Source organism: Hemiscyllium ocellatum, chromosome 37 (genome assembly GCF_020745735.1).
Source record: "Hemiscyllium ocellatum isolate sHemOce1 chromosome 37, sHemOce1.pat.X.cur, whole genome shotgun sequence".
In the NCBI taxonomy this organism is placed as follows: Eukaryota; Metazoa; Chordata; class Chondrichthyes; order Orectolobiformes; family Hemiscylliidae; genus Hemiscyllium; species Hemiscyllium ocellatum.
The window spans coordinates 9,631,640-9,650,494 of record NC_083437.1 but is presented as its reverse complement, the minus strand read 5'-3'; the positions used below and the strand labels follow the sequence as shown (position 1 = coordinate 9,650,494).

At 39.4% G+C, this 18,855-nt stretch overlaps 1 protein-coding gene across 1 annotated transcript in view; it reads right to left on the bottom strand.

Moving 5' to 3' along the window:
* nphp4 (nephronophthisis 4) overlaps positions 1–18,855 on the bottom strand; it is a 402,509-nt gene that overhangs the window by 240,714 nt on the left and 142,940 nt on the right. The window contains exons 7-8 of the mRNA XM_060851914.1: positions 9,775–9,926; positions 4,099–4,225 (exon numbers count right to left, since the gene is read on the bottom strand). Coding sequence (XP_060707897.1) covers positions 4,099–4,225; positions 9,775–9,926 — 279 coding nt within the window. The remainder of the gene's footprint in view (positions 1–4,098; positions 4,226–9,774; positions 9,927–18,855) is intronic.

Below are 18,855 nucleotides of genomic sequence, written 5' to 3'. Positions count from 1 at the left end.
CTTATAGCTGGAAAAATCTCTGTTTCTTCTTGAAAGCCTTCATAGCTTTCCCAAAATGTGAAGTCCAGAATTAGACATAATATCCTAACTTGGACTGAAATATTGGTGCGTATCAGTTAAATATGACTTGGAGTCATACAGTCACAGATGTACAGCACAGAAGGAGACCCTTCGGTCTAACTCACCCATGCTTACCAGATATCATAAACCTATCTAGTCCCATTTGCCAGCATTTGGCCCCTATCCCTCTAATTTCTTCAAATGCATATACGCATCCAGATGCCTTTTAAACATTGTAGTTAAACCAGCCTGCACCACTTCCTCTGACAGCTCATTTCACACAAGCACCACTCTCTGCATGAAAAGGTTGTCCCTTAGATCCCTTTTAAATCTTTCCCCTCTCACCTTAAACCTATGCCCTCTAGTTCTGGACTCCCCCCACTCCAGGGAAAAGACCTTGTCTATTTACCCTATCCATGCCCCTCATGATTTTATAAACCTCTATAAGGTCACCCCTTAGCCTCAGATGCTCCAGGCAAAATAGTCCCAATCTATTCAGTCTCTCCCTATAGTTCAAACTCTCTAACTCTGGCAATATCCTTGTAAACCTTTTCTGAACCCTTTCATGTTTTACAACATCCTTCCATAGGAGGGAGACCAGAATTGCACAGAGTTTTCCAAAAGTGGTCTTACCAATGTCCTGTATAACCACAACATGACCTCCCAACTCCTAGACTCAATGCTCTAACTGATAAAGGAAAGCATACCAAACATCCTGTTCACTATCCTATCTACCTGCGATTCCATTTTCAAGGAACTATGAACCTGTACTCCGAGGTCTTTTTGTTCTACAACACTCACCAGGACTTTACCACTTAAATCCAATTATTATTTGGAATTCAAATTCCACCATCTGCATAGCAGGATTTGAGCCTGGGTTCCCAGAAAATGACCTGAGTTTCTGGATTAATATTTGAGCAATAATAGCACCTGATCATTGCCACCCCTCTGTGATACCTGACAACGTGTTCTGAGAACAACAATCATGATCATTCGGAGCAATTCACTCCAGGTTATGAAGAGGAAGCTGAATTACTTTGATTGGAGCAAAGAGGAAGTATATGACAAGTGTTTCAAATGCTGAGATTTGTGAATATTGTATATATAAGCAGATACTAAACATGGGCTTCAGCACGAAAACAAGAGACATTAACTGAAGCAAGTCTCAACACTATAGATCAAAACAATCTTATTCCTCCTCACAAAGGTCTGGAGTGATAAGACTGATTGTAACAAAAAAAACGATAATTCATTTTTAAAAAGGTGAAAATTTCATATTTCAGAATAAACTAATAAGTTTTTAAGATAGACACAGACCAACATGAAATATAGAAGTTCCTGCACTTGTGAATAGGTTATCTGTCATCGACAAACACAACTGTTTGAAATTTTATATGGTTTGTGCACATCTTCAAGTATTTCATAAAGACAGTTGGAGTGAAACATTCCTACTTTTGAGCTTTGTCTCACTGGTCATCTCTTGAGTATTAACTAGCTTTGGTTGAGGACAAATGTACATCGTCTGTGAAAATAAATTGGCATTCCTGAACCTGGTGACCTTTACTCGCTCAATACTTTCTTCTGTTATTCAGAGGTGGAAGAGGTGAATGGGAAATTCAGTGACCTTTATTGCAAATCCTTTAACAGGAAATCTGGTTTCAAAGCGATGATTTCTCATTTCTCAATGCATGCATTAAGCAATGTGTGCTGCAGTAAAGTAACAACTGTGTTTGTATAAGGTTCATCGGATTTGCTACATCTGACATCAAATTAAGAGTATCATGAATTTTTATAGTCAACACATTTTAGCTTCACAGTTACTGAGTTATTATTGTCTCTCTAAAGAAGTAATCAGAAACAGCCCAGTGACCTGTAGCAATGATGAAATGTTGTAACATACCATTTAATTAATCAGAAACATTCTATAAAGATTCTAAACGTGATACTTTGCTTGATTACATTTTATGCACTAAAATAGCACGAACCTTGCAAAATGTGTAAAGCAGAATTATCCAACCAAACTGAATTAGGGCAAGCGTAAATAGGTCTGTTTTGTACATTAGAGTTTAAGGCCCTGCATGAATTACTTAGCAGATCATAAATTAGTTCAAACACTTGCAAACATTTAGCTGTATTGCTGAACATCCCAAGACTTCTCAATCATCACAAACTTATCATTTAATGAACCATTCAATAGTGCCACCTAATGTCACCAAAATGAAACTTCAGGAGTAAAGAATCACTTTCCTTCAGTAAAGTATCTGTTAACAAATCACGCAAGACTCCTACAGTCATGAGTGGTGCCAATAAAACTCCTCATCCTGAGGCTTTAAAATTTATAGTATTAACTCGATACGTGACTGCCTCCCATGAGGCCTTCCTTCAACAGTAGTCATGATTCAGAGATGCCGGTGTTGGACTGGGGTGTACAAAGTTAAAAATCACACAACACCAGGTTATAGTCCAACAGGTTTAATTGGAAGCACACTAGCTTTCGGAGCGACACAATCACCTGATGAAGGAGCGTCGCTCCGAAAGCTAGTGTGCTTCCAATTAAACCTTTTGGACTATAACCTGGTGTTATGTGATTTTTAACTTCCTTCAACAGAGCAGGGTGACAGTAGTTAATGGATACATGAGCTTTAAGAGTCCAGAGTTATACTCGCAACCGCCTTGCTTCAGGTCAAACTGAGGTCAACTGCAAAAGAACTCAGAACCAAAACATGCATCTTTGGATGCTTCACTCTGATACATTAAAAGATATACAGTATGCTTTTGAACAAACTTGTACTATTTAATTTTGGCTCGTCACATTCCATAAAGATTTCACCCACTGATTATTAGCTCCCCGTATTTACTTCACTAATTAACATTGAATTCACCCTAAATTAACGTATCCATCATTTTATTCCTCATTCCACAAGATGTCAATTATCCCTTCAGACATGTTGGATGATAACATACCCTTGGGAGTGAATTTCCAATGTTTCAAGAGACGAGCAATAAAATCTTTCTTTATATAATATAACAGATTTTGTGCAAAATCAAATTCTAATTCAGTAGACCACCTTTTGTCACATTTAAGTTTCAACTGGGCTGCAAATAAAAAAAATCTCACGTCAAAGGCTCATTGTTTACTGAAGTCAGAAAATAGATCTCGACCTGACTCCAATCAATGCTGTTACCTTTATATCCATGGTCACCACTGCTGGTACAACTCCAATCCTAAAAAAGTGCAACTCTCATCAGAACAGAAAAACAAAATAGAATGGCCAAGGACATTTTAAACATCGAAGGACATAGGAAGTTTGGGTTGCATTATAAATTGCATCACAGCCACCATTGTATGACAACATCAGGAATGCAATATTTGGATTTAATGGCGCCCTTGTAAGTCAGTTAACTGCAGGAAACAGACCCATTTTACACCAGAATTTTATACAGCTACACAATCCATTTACAATCATGACCAAGATAATTGGATACAAGGTTTGCTTGTGTTTTCAACATAGTGAGATGTGGAATGGAGTTATATTGCCTCTGGTAGGAGCTAACTGAGACCGGACAGATGACTCGAAAAATACAAGAACCAAAATTAATTGTTTTATCAAATATTTGCAATCACAATATGCCCTATATGCAATCTTTTAACTGGAGTTGAATTTGAAAAATATATTTTAACAGAATGTCATCAAACATGTACCAAACATTGAATGCGCTTGAGAATGAAATGAAAATATAATTTCCAAAAATTAGATAAAAAAAACAAAAACCCACTGTGGATTAATCAACATTCGATTAAGGACAGTGATTATTTCAGGATTAACCCTCGTATGACAGTCAAACATCATCCCAAACAGACAGGAGGACAGGATATTCACCAATGTACAGTCCCAGCAGTTCCTATTTAGCTGTGATAGGTTAAATCCAATATAAATACTGTAAAATATGAGTTGTTTCACAGTTTGTAGAAAATACTACTGGAAACCTATCATGAGAACATTGCAGACAAACCAAGTTCAGGAATCGCAGACTCACCTTCCCATCTGCTCCCGTGGAGCTGGAGAACACATATTCCAGGTGGAAAACTATAGCAAACATTGGCAGTTTTACCATTTCTGTCAGTTGGATACGGCTCCGGAGGACCAGGGACGTTTTTTGCGAACTGTGGTTAAAAAAGAAGCCACTTCTTAGAGTCATAGAGATGCACAGCACAGAAACAGACCCTTCAGACCAACTCGTCCATGTCGACCAGATATCCCAACCCAATCTAGTCCCACCTGCCAACACCCGGCCCATATCCCTCCAAATCCTGCCTATTCATATACACATTGAGATGCCTTTTAAATGTTGCAATTGTGCCGGCCTCCACCACTTCCTCTAGCAGCTCATTCCCCTCTGCATGAAAAAGTTGCCCCTTAGGTCTCTTTCATATCTTTCCCCTCTCAACCTAAACCTATGCCCTCTAATTCTGGACTCCCTGACCCCAGAGAAAAGACTCTATTTATCCTATCCATGTCCCTCATGATTTTATAAACCTCTATAAGGTCACCCCTCAGCCTCCAACGCTCCAGGGAAAACAAGCTCTGCCTATTCAATCTCTCCCTGGCAACATCCTTATAAATCTTTTCTGAACCCTTTCAAGTTTCACAACATCTTTCCGATTGGAAGGACTTGCACATAATATTCCAACAGCAGCCTAACCAATGTCCTGTACAGCTGCAACATGACCTCCTAACTCCTGTACTCAATACACTGACCAATAAAGGAAAGCATACCAAAAGCCTTCTTCACTATCCTATCTCCCTGCGACTCCACTTTCAAGGAGCAATGAACCTGCACTCCAAGGTCTCTTTGTTCAGCAACACTCCCTGGGACCTTACCATTAAGTGTATAAGTCCTGCTAAGATTTGCTTTCCCAAAATGCAGCACTTCGCATTTATCTAAATTAAACTCCATCTGCCACTTCTCAGCCCATTGACCCATCTGATCAATATCCAGTTGTAATCTGAGATAACCTTCTTCGCTGTCCACTACACCTCCAATTTTGGTGTCATCTGCAAACTTACTAACTGTACCTCTTATGCTCACATCAAAACCATTTATGTAAATGATAAAAAGCAGTGGACCCAACACCAACCCTTGTGGAACTCCACTAGTCACAGGCCTCCAGTCTGAAAAACAACCTTCCACCACCACCCTCTGCCTTCTACCTTTGAGCCAGTTCTGTATCCAAATGGCTAGTTCTCCCTTTATTCCATGAGATCTAACCTTGCTAATCAGTCTCCCATGGGGAACCTTGTCGAACGCCTTACTGAAGTCCATATAGATCACATCTACTGCTCTGCCCTCAATCTTCTTTGTTACTTCTTCAAAAAACTCAATCAAGTTTGTGAGACATGATTTCCCACGCACAAAGTCATGTTGACTATCCAGAATCAGTCCTTGCCTTTCCAAATACATGTACATCCTGTCCCTTAGGATTCCCTCTAACAACATGCCCAACACCGACATCAGGCTCACTAGTCTACAGATCACTGCTTTTCCTTACCACCTTTCTTAAACAGTGGTACCACGTTAGCCAACCTCCAGTCTTCTGGCACCTCACATGTGACTATCGATGATACAAATATCTCAGCAAGAGACCCAGCAATCACTTCCCAAGCTTCCCACAGAGTTCGTGGGTACACCTGATCTGGCCCTGGGAATTTAACCACTTTTATGTGTTTCCTCCTCTGTAATATGCACATTTTCAAGATGTCACCATCTATTTCCCTACATTCTATATCTTCTTTGTCCTTTTCCACATGCAAATACTGATGCAAAAAAAAATTTCCATTATTCACAGCCATTAAATGGCTTGCAGTCCAGACTGAGTTAAAGGCAACAAGTTAAGCCTGTTCTGTTCAGCCAATACTTATCATTTCAGGTTTGCACAGAAAGTGTGCTTTACAGGCAGTTCTTCTATAACACATTGGTTGCATTCTTGTGCAACCCCACGTTATAGAGAAATTGCGCTTTAGAAACAGCACGTAAAGTGTTGGCGATTTAATCACATTACAGCTAACACACATTTTAAAAGCTCAACTTTTAGTAACAATTTGTCAATCGCGTTACAGCAAATTTGCGTTAATGGAACACATGTTATAGCAGAACGACCTGTACCACAAACAAAGAGACTTCCAATAACCAATTAGATTCTGTCCTTTGATCTTCTTCTCAAAATTGCACACTCAAGTAAATGTTCCTTTTCTGATTAGACATTGAACTCCAAATCATTTTCTTTTACATGCTTACAAAAAGAGGCAAGATTAGGAAAATGTATTTACAATCTTGGGTCCATTTAGTATTGAATCATAGATATATTCAATATCAAATTCATGGAATTTTAATGAATTTTTCTGCAATACTTCCTCACTGTCTGCACAAGGGTGAACACACTGCCAATACTCTTAGTCTCCGACTATGGCTAAACAGCCAAACATAATTAATCTTGATCCTTCGATGTAGGAAAAGGACAGAAACTACTTGTTCTACAGTGGTTCTCAATCAGAGGTTTCAACTTCATTACTTTTGGGCCATCAAAATATATATGGTATTTCGATCAAAGGACCAAGTAGGTGTGGAGTGCAATTCGCAACCAGCAATGCAGGACTCTAGCTGGCCACAGCATTTTACATATAATTCACACTCTGCTGATAAGCCTCTAATGTTCTTTCTTAAAACATTTCTAAAATATGCTTTGCAGCAAATTTATGAAATGCTCACAGGCCCACCTCAGCATCTTTGAAACTTTAGCTTGAGCCCACATTACAGTTATGATTGACATGAGATAGACTCCAATCCAGCTAGAGAATTTCCAAAAAAGATTTTGTGCCATTGCACTCCATAGGTAGATCAGAATCCAATTTCAAAGTTACTACCTATTCTTATCTTGATATGTGGCAGATACAGGGTGAATACACTGTGAATGCAGCAGTACAATTAAAATCTCAAATCAGCACTTTATAACTGACAGACGCTCTTGGTTTTCCTTAAAGTTCTGCACAGCTGCGCAAGTAAATTGCAGAAATAAAGCAAACTGCTCTATGTTAGTGGAACACAGGGAAGAGTGCATGACACAGAACAATGCAAAGCAGCCCAATATCAGTTAATGCGTGTTCCACTGAATTAAGTTGTCTATCACAGACTTCCTAAAGATGTTTCTCTTTTGTTCAAATTTAATTACATCAGTCTGTGGTAAGTTTCCTGGCATTCTTTTAGTTGCTTAATTTGCTATTCAAAGCCTTACCTTAATTGGCTCCAAGTCCCATCAATCAAATGTAGTTTGTATGGAATTATTACTTAGTGGCAAATTATTCTTGAATGTACCACCTAAAGCATAGGAGTAGAACTAGGCCATTTGGCCCATCAAGTCATGGTTGATCCGATAATGCTCAATTCCACTTGCTTGCCTTTTTCTCATTATCTTTGAATCCTAGTCTTGAACATTCTTAATAAACCAGCTTCAACAGCTCTCTGCAGTAAAAAGAATCCTCAGATCTATGACATCCTGAGAGAAGAATTTCTCCTTATCCCTGTCTTAAATGCTGATGCTTACTCTGAAATTATACTTTCTGCTCCTCAACTCTCCCAAGGGGGTACAACCTCTCTGCATCTATGCTGTCAAGTCCCCGAAGAAACCTATATGTTTTATTGAGGTCTCCTTTTATTCTTCTCATCTCCAATGAGTACAAGCCCAATATACACAACCTCTCTTCAAAAGAAAATCCCTCAATACCGGAATCAACCCAGTGAATCCCCTCTGTACTGTCTCTAATACTGGTATATCTTCCTTTGTACCATAACTGTTCACTGTGTTCTAGCTGTGATCTGACTAGTTTCTTGTATAGTTTGAGCAAGTATTCCGTATGTTTATATTCCAATCCCTTTAGAATAAAGGACAATCGTCCATCTGCCTTCCAAATACCCACTGAACCTAGATCCTAACATTTTATGATTCATTCATGAAGACCCCCAAAACCCTCTGCTCTCAGCTTTCTTCAGTGTTTCTTCGACTATTCGGCTCTTCTACTCTTCCTGCCAAAGAACATTACCTTACATTTTCCCCAGTATATTCCATCTGCCAAGTTTTAGCTCACTGACGTAACCTGTCTATTTCCCGCTGCAGAATCCATGAGTCATCCTAACCACTTCCCACCTGTTTTCTGGGTCTTCCATACACTCTTCATATCAAAGTCATGAATATATACTGTAAATAACTGCATCCCCAGCACTGATCCAGTCAGTGGCACTCCATCAATACAGGTTGCCATCATTAAAATAACCCTTTTATCCTAACTCTCTGTCTTCTATTTGTTAGCCAATCCACTATCTATGCAGATAGGGTATCTCCAAGACATAAGCAACTTAATATGTTAAGAGCCTATGTGCATTACTCTTTAGTGAGTGTCTGTCGTTAAATATCCTCCTTCATGAGGTGGCTGCAAATCCCACCCCTCATTCCTGCATGCCAAACAACCCATCCCACACCCTGTGCACATTTATTGTAAAAAAGAAAATTCAAGGATCAATTTTGAAATACCCACCAGCACTCCAGACTAAGATCCCACTTCCCACAGGTCATAAATATCTGGGACCTTCCAGTTTGCATAGCTGAGTGCTCCACTAACTAGTACTTTTAACTGTCACAACTTGGGCATCTTAATGAAGAGAACTATAGGCTTTTGTAGGGTATTCAACATTTATCTGGATTTTAAAAGTCATCACACCAAAAAGATAGCATGGATGTACCTTGACCACATGGACTGCTGCAGATCAAGGAGGCAGCTCAGTACCACCTTTATGAAAGAAGGTTAGAGATGGACAATAAATGCTGGCCTTGTCAACAATTTCAGTGTCCTGTAAATGGTTGTTAAGCAAAGCACAAAGAAATTATTTCACACCAAGGTCAATGTCCCTAAATGCAGGATATGCTGCCAAATTTCCAAGGATCAAGATGGATCACAAAATCTAAGAATGAATGAATTAAATTAAAATGGAACTGAATATGTGTAATGACTTGGAATAGGACCCCCTTTAAGGTCATGTTTGAACTTCTACTGCAGAAAAGCCCGATTATCGCACCATTACGCAAAGCACCAGCAGTTTATTAATTCTTGCCAATAACCAGAGTGTATTCACAATTTAATTAACTTATGAATTATGGACCTTTCACACAATGACGAGAAACACCATAACTCACTGTCACTTGTGTAATATCTCTCATCAGCCTTATAGCAGCAATTGAAAATGTTTCTATCTTTTTCTGAGTTCCCAGAAGCAAAAATTAAAGTAACACAATATGTAATCATTGGGGAACAGTCCATATAACTCCACTTACAATAACTTTTCTATCGCTGTAGTAATTCACTTGCAGACTCCAGAGATCTTTCCCGAAAACTGCCAGACTGAGCTACCTCTTAATTGATTTTCTGTAGATATCAAGATGCAAATCACAATATATGTGACAGCAGGACAAGGTGATCAAAAGTGGCCTTGATTTTAAAAGTTATATGGAGTTGGAGTTGTTTTGTGAAAACAAAATTTAACAGTTGAACAGCATGTCATCTTTATGCCTTAACAACAGGTAACAACTTAGAATAGAACCAGAGTAAAAGAGCTCATATCTTCTACATTTGTAATGTATTGCACCTCATTTACAATGAACTTTACCTTTTGGAGAGGTTCCTGGATTTTCCTTGCACTGTCCCAGGTATCAAAACTACTACCTGCGGCTTCTGAACGTAACACCAGCTGTTGTGGACGCAAACATGCAGCCTTCGTTCTTGAATGACAACTGTGTTTCCATCAGAAACTTGATCATTCTGTAAAACAAAGACAAAACGAACTTGTGTACCTCACAGACAAACAAGAACATGGTGAATTACTGCAGGTAATGACTGCAGGTGCGGCAGCTCTGAAATAAACACAAGATACTGGAAAAAACTCAGCAGTCAGATAGCATCCATTGAGAGACAGAGGGAAAAAAAGATAATGTATTATAAGAATAAAGCACTGCTTACTTTTCAGTTTACAAAATTCTGATTCTTGGACTTCAATGATCTAATGTAAGTGCACATACAATACAAAGTAAACCAGGTGATTCTAATCCACCTCAAATTTAATCAAAATATTAACCTGCTTTTGGGTTGGTCAAGGCTATAAATAACAAAAGAAATTTCTAATTGTTTGTGTAATAAGTAACTGTTAGTTTCCAGCATTCGCTATAAAAGTAGTTTTACCAACAGACAAGAAGACCAAATAAAAATGACAATGCTAATTTTGTTTGACCTTTCCCAGTAGCTCGGACAGTGCAAAGAAATCTGAGAAAGACTCGAGATGAATAGTGCCTTTGAAAGGGTGAAAAAGGAGCAAATGAGAAGTGGGAAAGCACAGTAAATGGACACACTATGGTGGTTTGCATATGTTTTGCTGATCTCCAAAGATGTGGAGGTGCTGGTGTTGGACCAGGGTGGACAAAGTTAGAAGTCACACGACACCAGGTTATAGTTCAATAGATTTATTTGAAACCACAAGCTTTTGGAGACCTGCAATAAAAGCTTGCAATTTCCATTAAACCTGGTGGACGATAACCTGATGTCATGTGACTTCTGACTACCTCTAAAGAGACATTCCTTTCAAACATATTTGTAAAATTACTGTGACTTAGAACATAGAACATAGAACAGTACAGCGCAGAACAGGTCCTTCGGCCCTCAATTTTGCGCCGACCTGTGAACTATTCTCAGCTCGTCCCCCTGCACTATCCCAAGATCATCGATGTGCTTTTCTAAGGATTGTTTAAATCACCCTGATGTGGCTGAGTTGACTACATTAGGAGGTAGGGCATTCCATGCCCTTACCACGCTCTGCATAAAGAACCTGCCTCTGATATCTGTCTTAAATCTATCACCCCTCAATTTGAAGTTATGCCCCCTTATACAAGCTGACGTCATCATCCTAGGAAGAAGACTTTCACTGTCTACCCTATCTAATCCTCTGATCATCTTGTATGTCTCTATTAAATCCCCCCTTAGCCTTCTTCTTTCCAACGAGAACAGACCCAAGTCTCTCAGCCTTTCCTCATAAGACCTTCCTTCCAGACCAGGCAACATCCTGGTTAAACTCCTCTGCACCTTTTCCAATGCTTCCAAATCCTTCCTGTAATAGGGCGAGCAGAACTGTATGCAATATTCCAAGTGTGGCTGCACCAACTTTTTGTATAGTTGCACCATAATATTGCGGTTCCGGAACTCAATCCCTCTACGAATGAAACCTAACACCATAAGCCTTCTTAACAGCACTATCAACCTGGGTAGCTACTTCCAGGGATCTATATACATGGACACCAAGATCCGTCTGCACATTCACACTACCAAGAATCTTTGCATTGACCCAGTACTCTGTCTTCCTGGTATTCTTCCCAAAGTGCATCACCTCACATTTAGCTGCATTGAATTCCATTTGCCACCTCTCAGCCCAATTCTGCAGTTTATCCAAGTCCCCCTGCAACCTGTAACATTCTTCCAAACGGTCCACAACTCCATCGACTTTAGTATCGTCTGGAAATTTACTACTCCATCCATCTATGCCTGCGTCTGAGTCATTTATAAAAATGACAAACAGCAGTGGTCCCAAAACAGATCCTTGTGGCACACCACTAGCAACTGGACTCCAAGCTAAATATTTTCCATCAACCACCACTCGCTGTCTTCTTTCAGAAAGCCAGTTTCTAATCCAAACTGCTAAATCACCCTCACTTCCATGCCTCTGCATTTTCTCCAACATCCTACCATGTGGAACCTTATCAAAGGCTTTACTGAAGTCCATGTATAACACGTCAACTGCCCTACCCTCATCTACATGTTTGGTCACTTTCTCAAAAAATCCTCAATGAGGTTTGTGAGACATGACCTGTCCTTAATGAAACCATGTTGGCTATCTAAAATCAAATCGTTGATCTTTAACTAGATTCTACAGCTGCCCCGATTAAGCAATCGATCAGTTGGATATATTTACAGTCCACATTACAGACATTTTACTTACTATAAAAAAAAGAAACTTCAAATATAGCTAACATGACAAAATCTTGAGATGAAAATTAAATAATGGAAATCTGAAATCAGCACTTCATCATTATTACCTCTGAAAGTAGTTACTATTACTTTTAGAGCTCTCAATTTGCACACAGCAAAAACATAAACAACTAAATGAATAGTCAAAATACTTTTTCTGCCATCAGATTGAAGCAAGAACTCAATTGAAAAAGCAGAACCTCATGCATAGTAATCTCAGGCTAAATGTCCAAACCACCTGTTAATGAACACTGAAAGAGACAGAGCAGGAACATAGAACAGTGCAGGCCCTTCAGCCCTCGATGTTGTGCTGACCTTTTATCCTATTCTAAGATCAAACTAATCTTAATGATTTTTGAGAAGATTTGTAGCTCAGGTTGATGTTAAGTATGTAAGTTAGCTCACTGAGCGTGAAGGATTGTTTTCAGATGTTTTGCAACCATACAAGGTAACATCATCAGTGAGAGTCTCCAGTGAAGAGCTGGTATGTCCCACTGCTCTATTTATAGGTCTTGGTTTCTGAAGGTGGGTCATGTCAATTCCAGTTCTTTTTTCATGGAAAGGTAGATAGGATCTAAGTCAATGTGTTTATTGATGGAGTTCTGGTTAGAATGCCATGCCTCTAAGAATTCTTGTGCGTGTCTTTGTTTCGCTTGTCCTAGGATGCTGAGGGGAACAGTCACAAATGCAGTTGTCTAAGGAAATGACTCAAAATGACTTAAAAATAAAGTGATGGGATTATTTGCTTACAAAAAAAAATTGCCTGTACAGAAATCTACATGAAATATGAAACCAAACTGAGGAACTAGCGGCAATAATACACAGATATAGCGAGATGGAGAAGGTATTAAGGTGAATATGTAGAATGTAACATGAGAAAATGGAAATGTGATTACAACTAGATTGCAGAGAAAAAAATCAGTTAACTTTCACAACACAAAGGTCAACAGTGGACCTATGAAGCGTTCACTTATTTGTTGCATAAGGTCATGTAAGTTTGGGAGAAGCTGGATCTGATACTTTTGTGAGAGAGACTAGCACCAAATACCTTTAGGTTAAAAACACTGGCCAGGAACAGCTGTTAGAGTTAAGTTACAGTGTCATTCAAGTGGACAAGCAAAGTTGTATGTTTTCCTCTTCAAAGTCTGCAGACAAGGACAGATCTCTCTCTCTCTCTCTCTCTCTCTCTCTCTCTCTCTCTCTCTCTCTCTCTCTCTCTCTGTGCAAGTGGCAAGGAAAGAGCATTTAAAGGGTCTAAAAATAACTTTTAGCTCAAGTAGATGACCAAGGTTCAATTGAGCTACCAAACTGAGGTTCATCATGATTAACAACAATGTTATGCAATTATCAAAAGCTAGGAATACTGTGAAAAAGTCACCTTATTTCAACCAGCAAGTCTGGACTCTTGATCCACAGAATTTGTTTCCTTTACCTATGTTTTTTCACCCATGATATTTCTGCAGAACTGTCTATCTTGTCCATTTAGACGGTATACAGCTTAAGTCTGCATTTTTGTAATTAATCATCTATTATTCCACTTTTTAAAGCGTAAGTTCTTCACAAATAATATGTTTCTGCTCTTGGTTATCAAGAAAAACTGGCATGAATTTCTTCTATCTTAGATAATGATCAAAATCAGGCAAATTAACCATTTTAGGGATGAAATCAGCCATTTACAAATTTGGAACGATTCATAGAAGAGTGAGGTATGATTTCCAGCACATTCTTCCCATCATGGTCATGACAAAGGATAGCTTAAACATAGATTTATAAAGATTAAGACTAACAGTTAAAAACTGCTGCAACGCAATTTTCAAATGCACCGAAAAATAAACAATTGTACTTATAATCCCAGCATTACAGGTACTTTTTCAACCTGCTTCAGATGTTTTGAGGAGTTTATTTTTAAACTTAAGATGGCTTTTCTCCTTCTCTTTAGACTAGTATAGATTAGATTCCCTACAGTGCGGAAACAGGCCCTTCAACCGACAGTCCACACTGACCCTTCGAAGTATAACCCACCCAGACCCATTTCCCTCTGACATTACGCTATGGGCAATTTAGCATGGCCAATTCACCTGACCTGCACATTTTTGGATATAAGCTAGTTTTAAGTAATTCCTGTATCACTTTGAAAAACAGAACTGTGAAAATTATTATATATATATATATAGATGAATAACACAACAAAATAGTCCTGCATGCGTTTGTACAGATGTCATATCTGTTTCAAGGCTGCTGATAGCTTCTCATGCTTTTTGACAAAATTGTTTCCAACTTTGCTGTTGGCAAAAATTCAAACTCTTTACAGGATTCTTGTTTACTGTATTTTTAATAGTAGTTCTGTTGCAAGTTTAATTCTTCCATTCTGCATTTATGTGATGATTTTTTATTTACAAGGGAATACAAAAAATTGGGAAATCAAGAACAAAATAATGCACATGTAATTAAAAAAGTATGGCTGAAATATTTAATTACTTTTACTTTGTATTCACAAGGTTTGAGTGATAATCGGCAGATAGCACTCATGTCACACAATGCCAGACAATGACAATCGCTGAAAAGACATTTACTATAAAATTCCAAACCACCAAAATCCCAAAGATCACCACTGTAGCAACTGAACTGTTCAATTCCAGCTTGGGCAACTGTCTGTGTGGAGTTTGCACACTCTCCCCATGTCTGTGTGGGTTTCCTCCCACAATTCCAAGATGTGCAAGTCAGGTGAATTGGCAATGCTAAATTGCCCATAGCCTTCAGGGACGTGTAGGTTAGGTGCATTAGTCAGGGGTAAATGTAGAGTAATAGGGTTGGGGAATGGGTCTGGGTGCGTTGCTCTTCAGAGGTTCGATACGGATTTGTTGGGCCAAGTGGCCTGTTTCTGCACTGTAGGGATTCTTCTTCTGCTAAGTGTACTGTGTCCATACGGTCAGAGATTGGGAATTCTGCAGCATATCACTCATTTCTTGAACTCTCAAAGCCTGTCCACTATCTCCAACGGACAAGTCCAGAGTGCTGGATTGCATTCAATTTGCCTAGGTGCATGCAGCTCCAACAATGAATGAAAAACTCAACACCATCTAGAGTAAACCAACTTTCTTGATTGAGAGCAAATCCACCACTTTATATCTTCACTTCCCCCCATCTGATGGAAGGAAGAAAAGAACCCTGTGGCAGGTGATGGTCTGCCAGAGGTGTAAGGGAGAAGGAGACTGTCAACCATCAGCCATTTAATACAATTTGGACAGAGTTGAATGAAATACATTTTAAAAGAATCACTCAATTGTTGATCACAGCTCATGCACTGGCACTAATTCTGCAACACTGATAGCCTTCAAGGGGATTCTCCTGGCCCTCAACTCTTGCTGAAACGATCTATAGAGGGGCCCTTTGGAATTATGAACACTACAGACATGTCAGCCAATACTTATTATTCAAAGCATTTATCTCAAGGGTTATTCTTCAACTTGAATGACCAGAGTGTCTTTTGCATGAAGGCTTTTCTCCCCACTTTTCATAAAGTTTCTTACTTCTATCCAGAACTTAAAACAAAGCCCACATTATCACTATTGGTTTCACTCCAACAAGTAAAAGAGATGCAGTGCTGACTAGAGTGGTCAAAAGCATTATCCATTTTTCTTTTCAAAATATATTTCTTCGCATTACTGTGAACGTTTACCAGCCAGCTATACTGCAGACACCAATTTATTTCATGGGCAATATTTCTTGCAGCATCCCTGCCTTTTTTTCAGTTTGATGCTGGGCTTATAGTTTCATAAAACACTGTTTTCTGATGAATACTTGATTTGTTCATGAAATGCATACGATATTGTACATTTCAAATTATGACACTTTTGTAAAGATGCATTAGCGACTATTATACCGTAGACAGATACAAACATTTTCTTCTCCAAAATTTGCATTTTGTCACAGCATTTGTTTTATAGTTTAGAGATTCATCAAGGTGTTTTATGTATAAGAAATGTATGCAGCATAGGATGAATTATTCATTCAAAACAAGTAGGATACATGGAATATGTTGTTAATAAAATGGAGAACTCAAAGAACTACTCATAATAAATCATGATTTGCTGTGATCTACGCTGTGTGTATTGACTGAGCCAGCTGGAGTAAGTCATATAGAATTGCTGAGGATGAATATATGGTCACAAGAGCACAAAAGTTGTGAGGTAGTGCCAGTGACTGAGTTGAAAGCAGAGAGGACAGGAAGGGTTAGTTGTATGAGTAAGAGGTAGTGAGAGCCCTTGAATTAACCTGATGCATACAGTAATGAGAATTGTAGTCTGTGAGCCTTGAAGAGGGTGTGTTCAGTGGCTAAGTTAGAGTGAGTGATAGCCCACAGTGTGTCTGAGATAGCAGAGACATGGAAGGGGGTACTAATCCTTGCATAGACATAAGGTCATTGGCCTTCTTCCTCCCCTAGAACATAACAGAAGAGCTCAGTCACAGAATCAAGGAGATGAAGAGTAAAAGATTGAGTGAGAAAAGTCACTGTGGGTCATAGAAGAGACATGGTGCCAGGAATCTCACTTGACAAAACACTTTGCATTTTTCTGTAGTTTTGTGGACTGAAATAGCAAAATACTGTTTTAAAAGGCAAGAATGACTGCACTTTTTAAAATCGTTATCTGTCAGTCAGTCTAAGTGCTGTTACACTGCTGCTGGCTTAACAGTGGGGATTTCTGTTTTTCAGAAGCAGCAGCAGCAACTCGAAGGGCGGGAGCTTGCACCAGGGGCTTACCGGGAGCGGTGAGTCACTGATTTGTGCTTTTAAATTTGAAGTCAGAGAGCAGAGATTTCTGGGAAAGGAGGGGCTTCTTATTTTTATTTCCATCCAGCTGTATAAGTCAGTGTCTTCTTGACCAGAGGGGTACTAATATCCTGGGTGGGAAAGTTGCAGGTTCCAGGGTTTAGATCTTCCATCAAAAACAGGCAAAGTGGTAAAAGAGGGGGAGGCGTGGCCTTGTTAGTCAAAGATTGTATAATGACGGCTGAGAGAATTTTTGATGAGGGCTCGTCTACTGAGGTAGCATGGGCTGAGGTTAGAAACAGGAGAGGAGAGGTCACGCTGCATAGAGTTTTTTTTTTATAGGCCTCCGCTGAGTTCCAGGGAGGTGGAAGAGAGGATTAGCAAAACTATTCTGGGTAGGAGTGAAAGGAACAGGGTGGTCATTATGAGGGACTTTAACTTCCCCAACATTGACTGGAAATGCTATAACTCTAGTACGTTGAATGGACCAGTTTTTGTTCAATGTGTACAGGAGGGTTTCCTGACACAGTATGTCGAAGGGACGACAAGAAGGGAGGCCACACTGGATCTTGGGAAAGAACCAGGCCAGGTGTTTGATTCAGTTGTAGATGAGCACTTTGGAGAGAGTGACCATAATTCAGTTACATTTAGTTTAGCGATGGAAAGGGATAGGTACATGCCACTGGTCAAGAGTTATCAATGGGGCAAGGGCAATTATAATGCGATTAGGCAAGAATTAGGATGCACAGAATGGGGTAGCAAAATGCAGGGGATGCAGACTATTGAAACGTGGAGCTGGTTTAAGGAACGGATGTTGCGTGTCCTTGATAGGTACGTCCCTGTCGAGCAGGGAGGAAGTGATAAGGTAAGGGAACTGTGCTTTACTACTAAGAAGACGACGAAGGCTTATGTGTTGACGAGGCAAGATGGTACAGATGAGGTGATGGAGAGTTACAAATCAGCCAGGAAGGATTCAAAGTGAGAGTTAAGAAGAGCAAAGAGAGGACACGAGTAGTCTTTAGCAAATAAAGGAGAACCCTAAAGCTTTCTATAGGTATGTGAGGAATAAAAGGATGATTAGGGTAGGAATAGGGCCAGTCAAAGACAGAAGTGGGAAGTTGAGTGTGGACCCTGTAGAGATCAGAAAGGTACTAAATGAACATTTCTCATCGGTGTTCACTCAGGAAAAAGAGAATATTGTAGAGGAGAAGAATGAGGTACGAGATATTAGACTAGAAAGGATCGAGGTTAGTTACACACAGGTGTTATCAATTCTAGGAGTGAAAGTAGACAAGTCCCCTGGGCCAGATGGAATTTATCCAAGGATTCTCTGGGAAGCTAGGGAGGAGATAGCAGAGCCTTTGGGTTTGATATTTGAGTCGCCATTGTCTACAGGTTTAGTACCTGAGGACTGGAGGATTGCAAATGTTGTGCCATTGTTCAAGAAGGGCAGCAGAGATGACCCAGATAATTATAGACCAGTGGGCCTTACTTCTGTTGTAGGAAAGGTTTTGGAAAAGATTATAAGAGATAAGATTTATAATCATCTAGCAATCAACAATTTGATTGCAGATAGTCAACATGGTTTCATCAAGAGCAGGTCGTGTCTCACAAACCTCATTGAGTTTTTTGAAATGGTGACCAAACATGTAGATGAGAGTAGGGCAGTTGACGTGGTATACATGGACTTCAGTAAAGCCTTTGATAAGGTTCCACATGATGGGCTGATGGAGAAATGCAGAAGCATGGGACTGAAGGTGATTTAGCAGTTTGGATTAGAAACTGGCTTCCTGGAAGAAGGCAGCGAGTGGTGGTTGACAGAAAATATTCAGTCTGGAGTGCAGTTACAAGTGGTATGCCACAAGGATCTGTTTTGGGACCACTGCTGTTTGTCATTTTTATAAATGA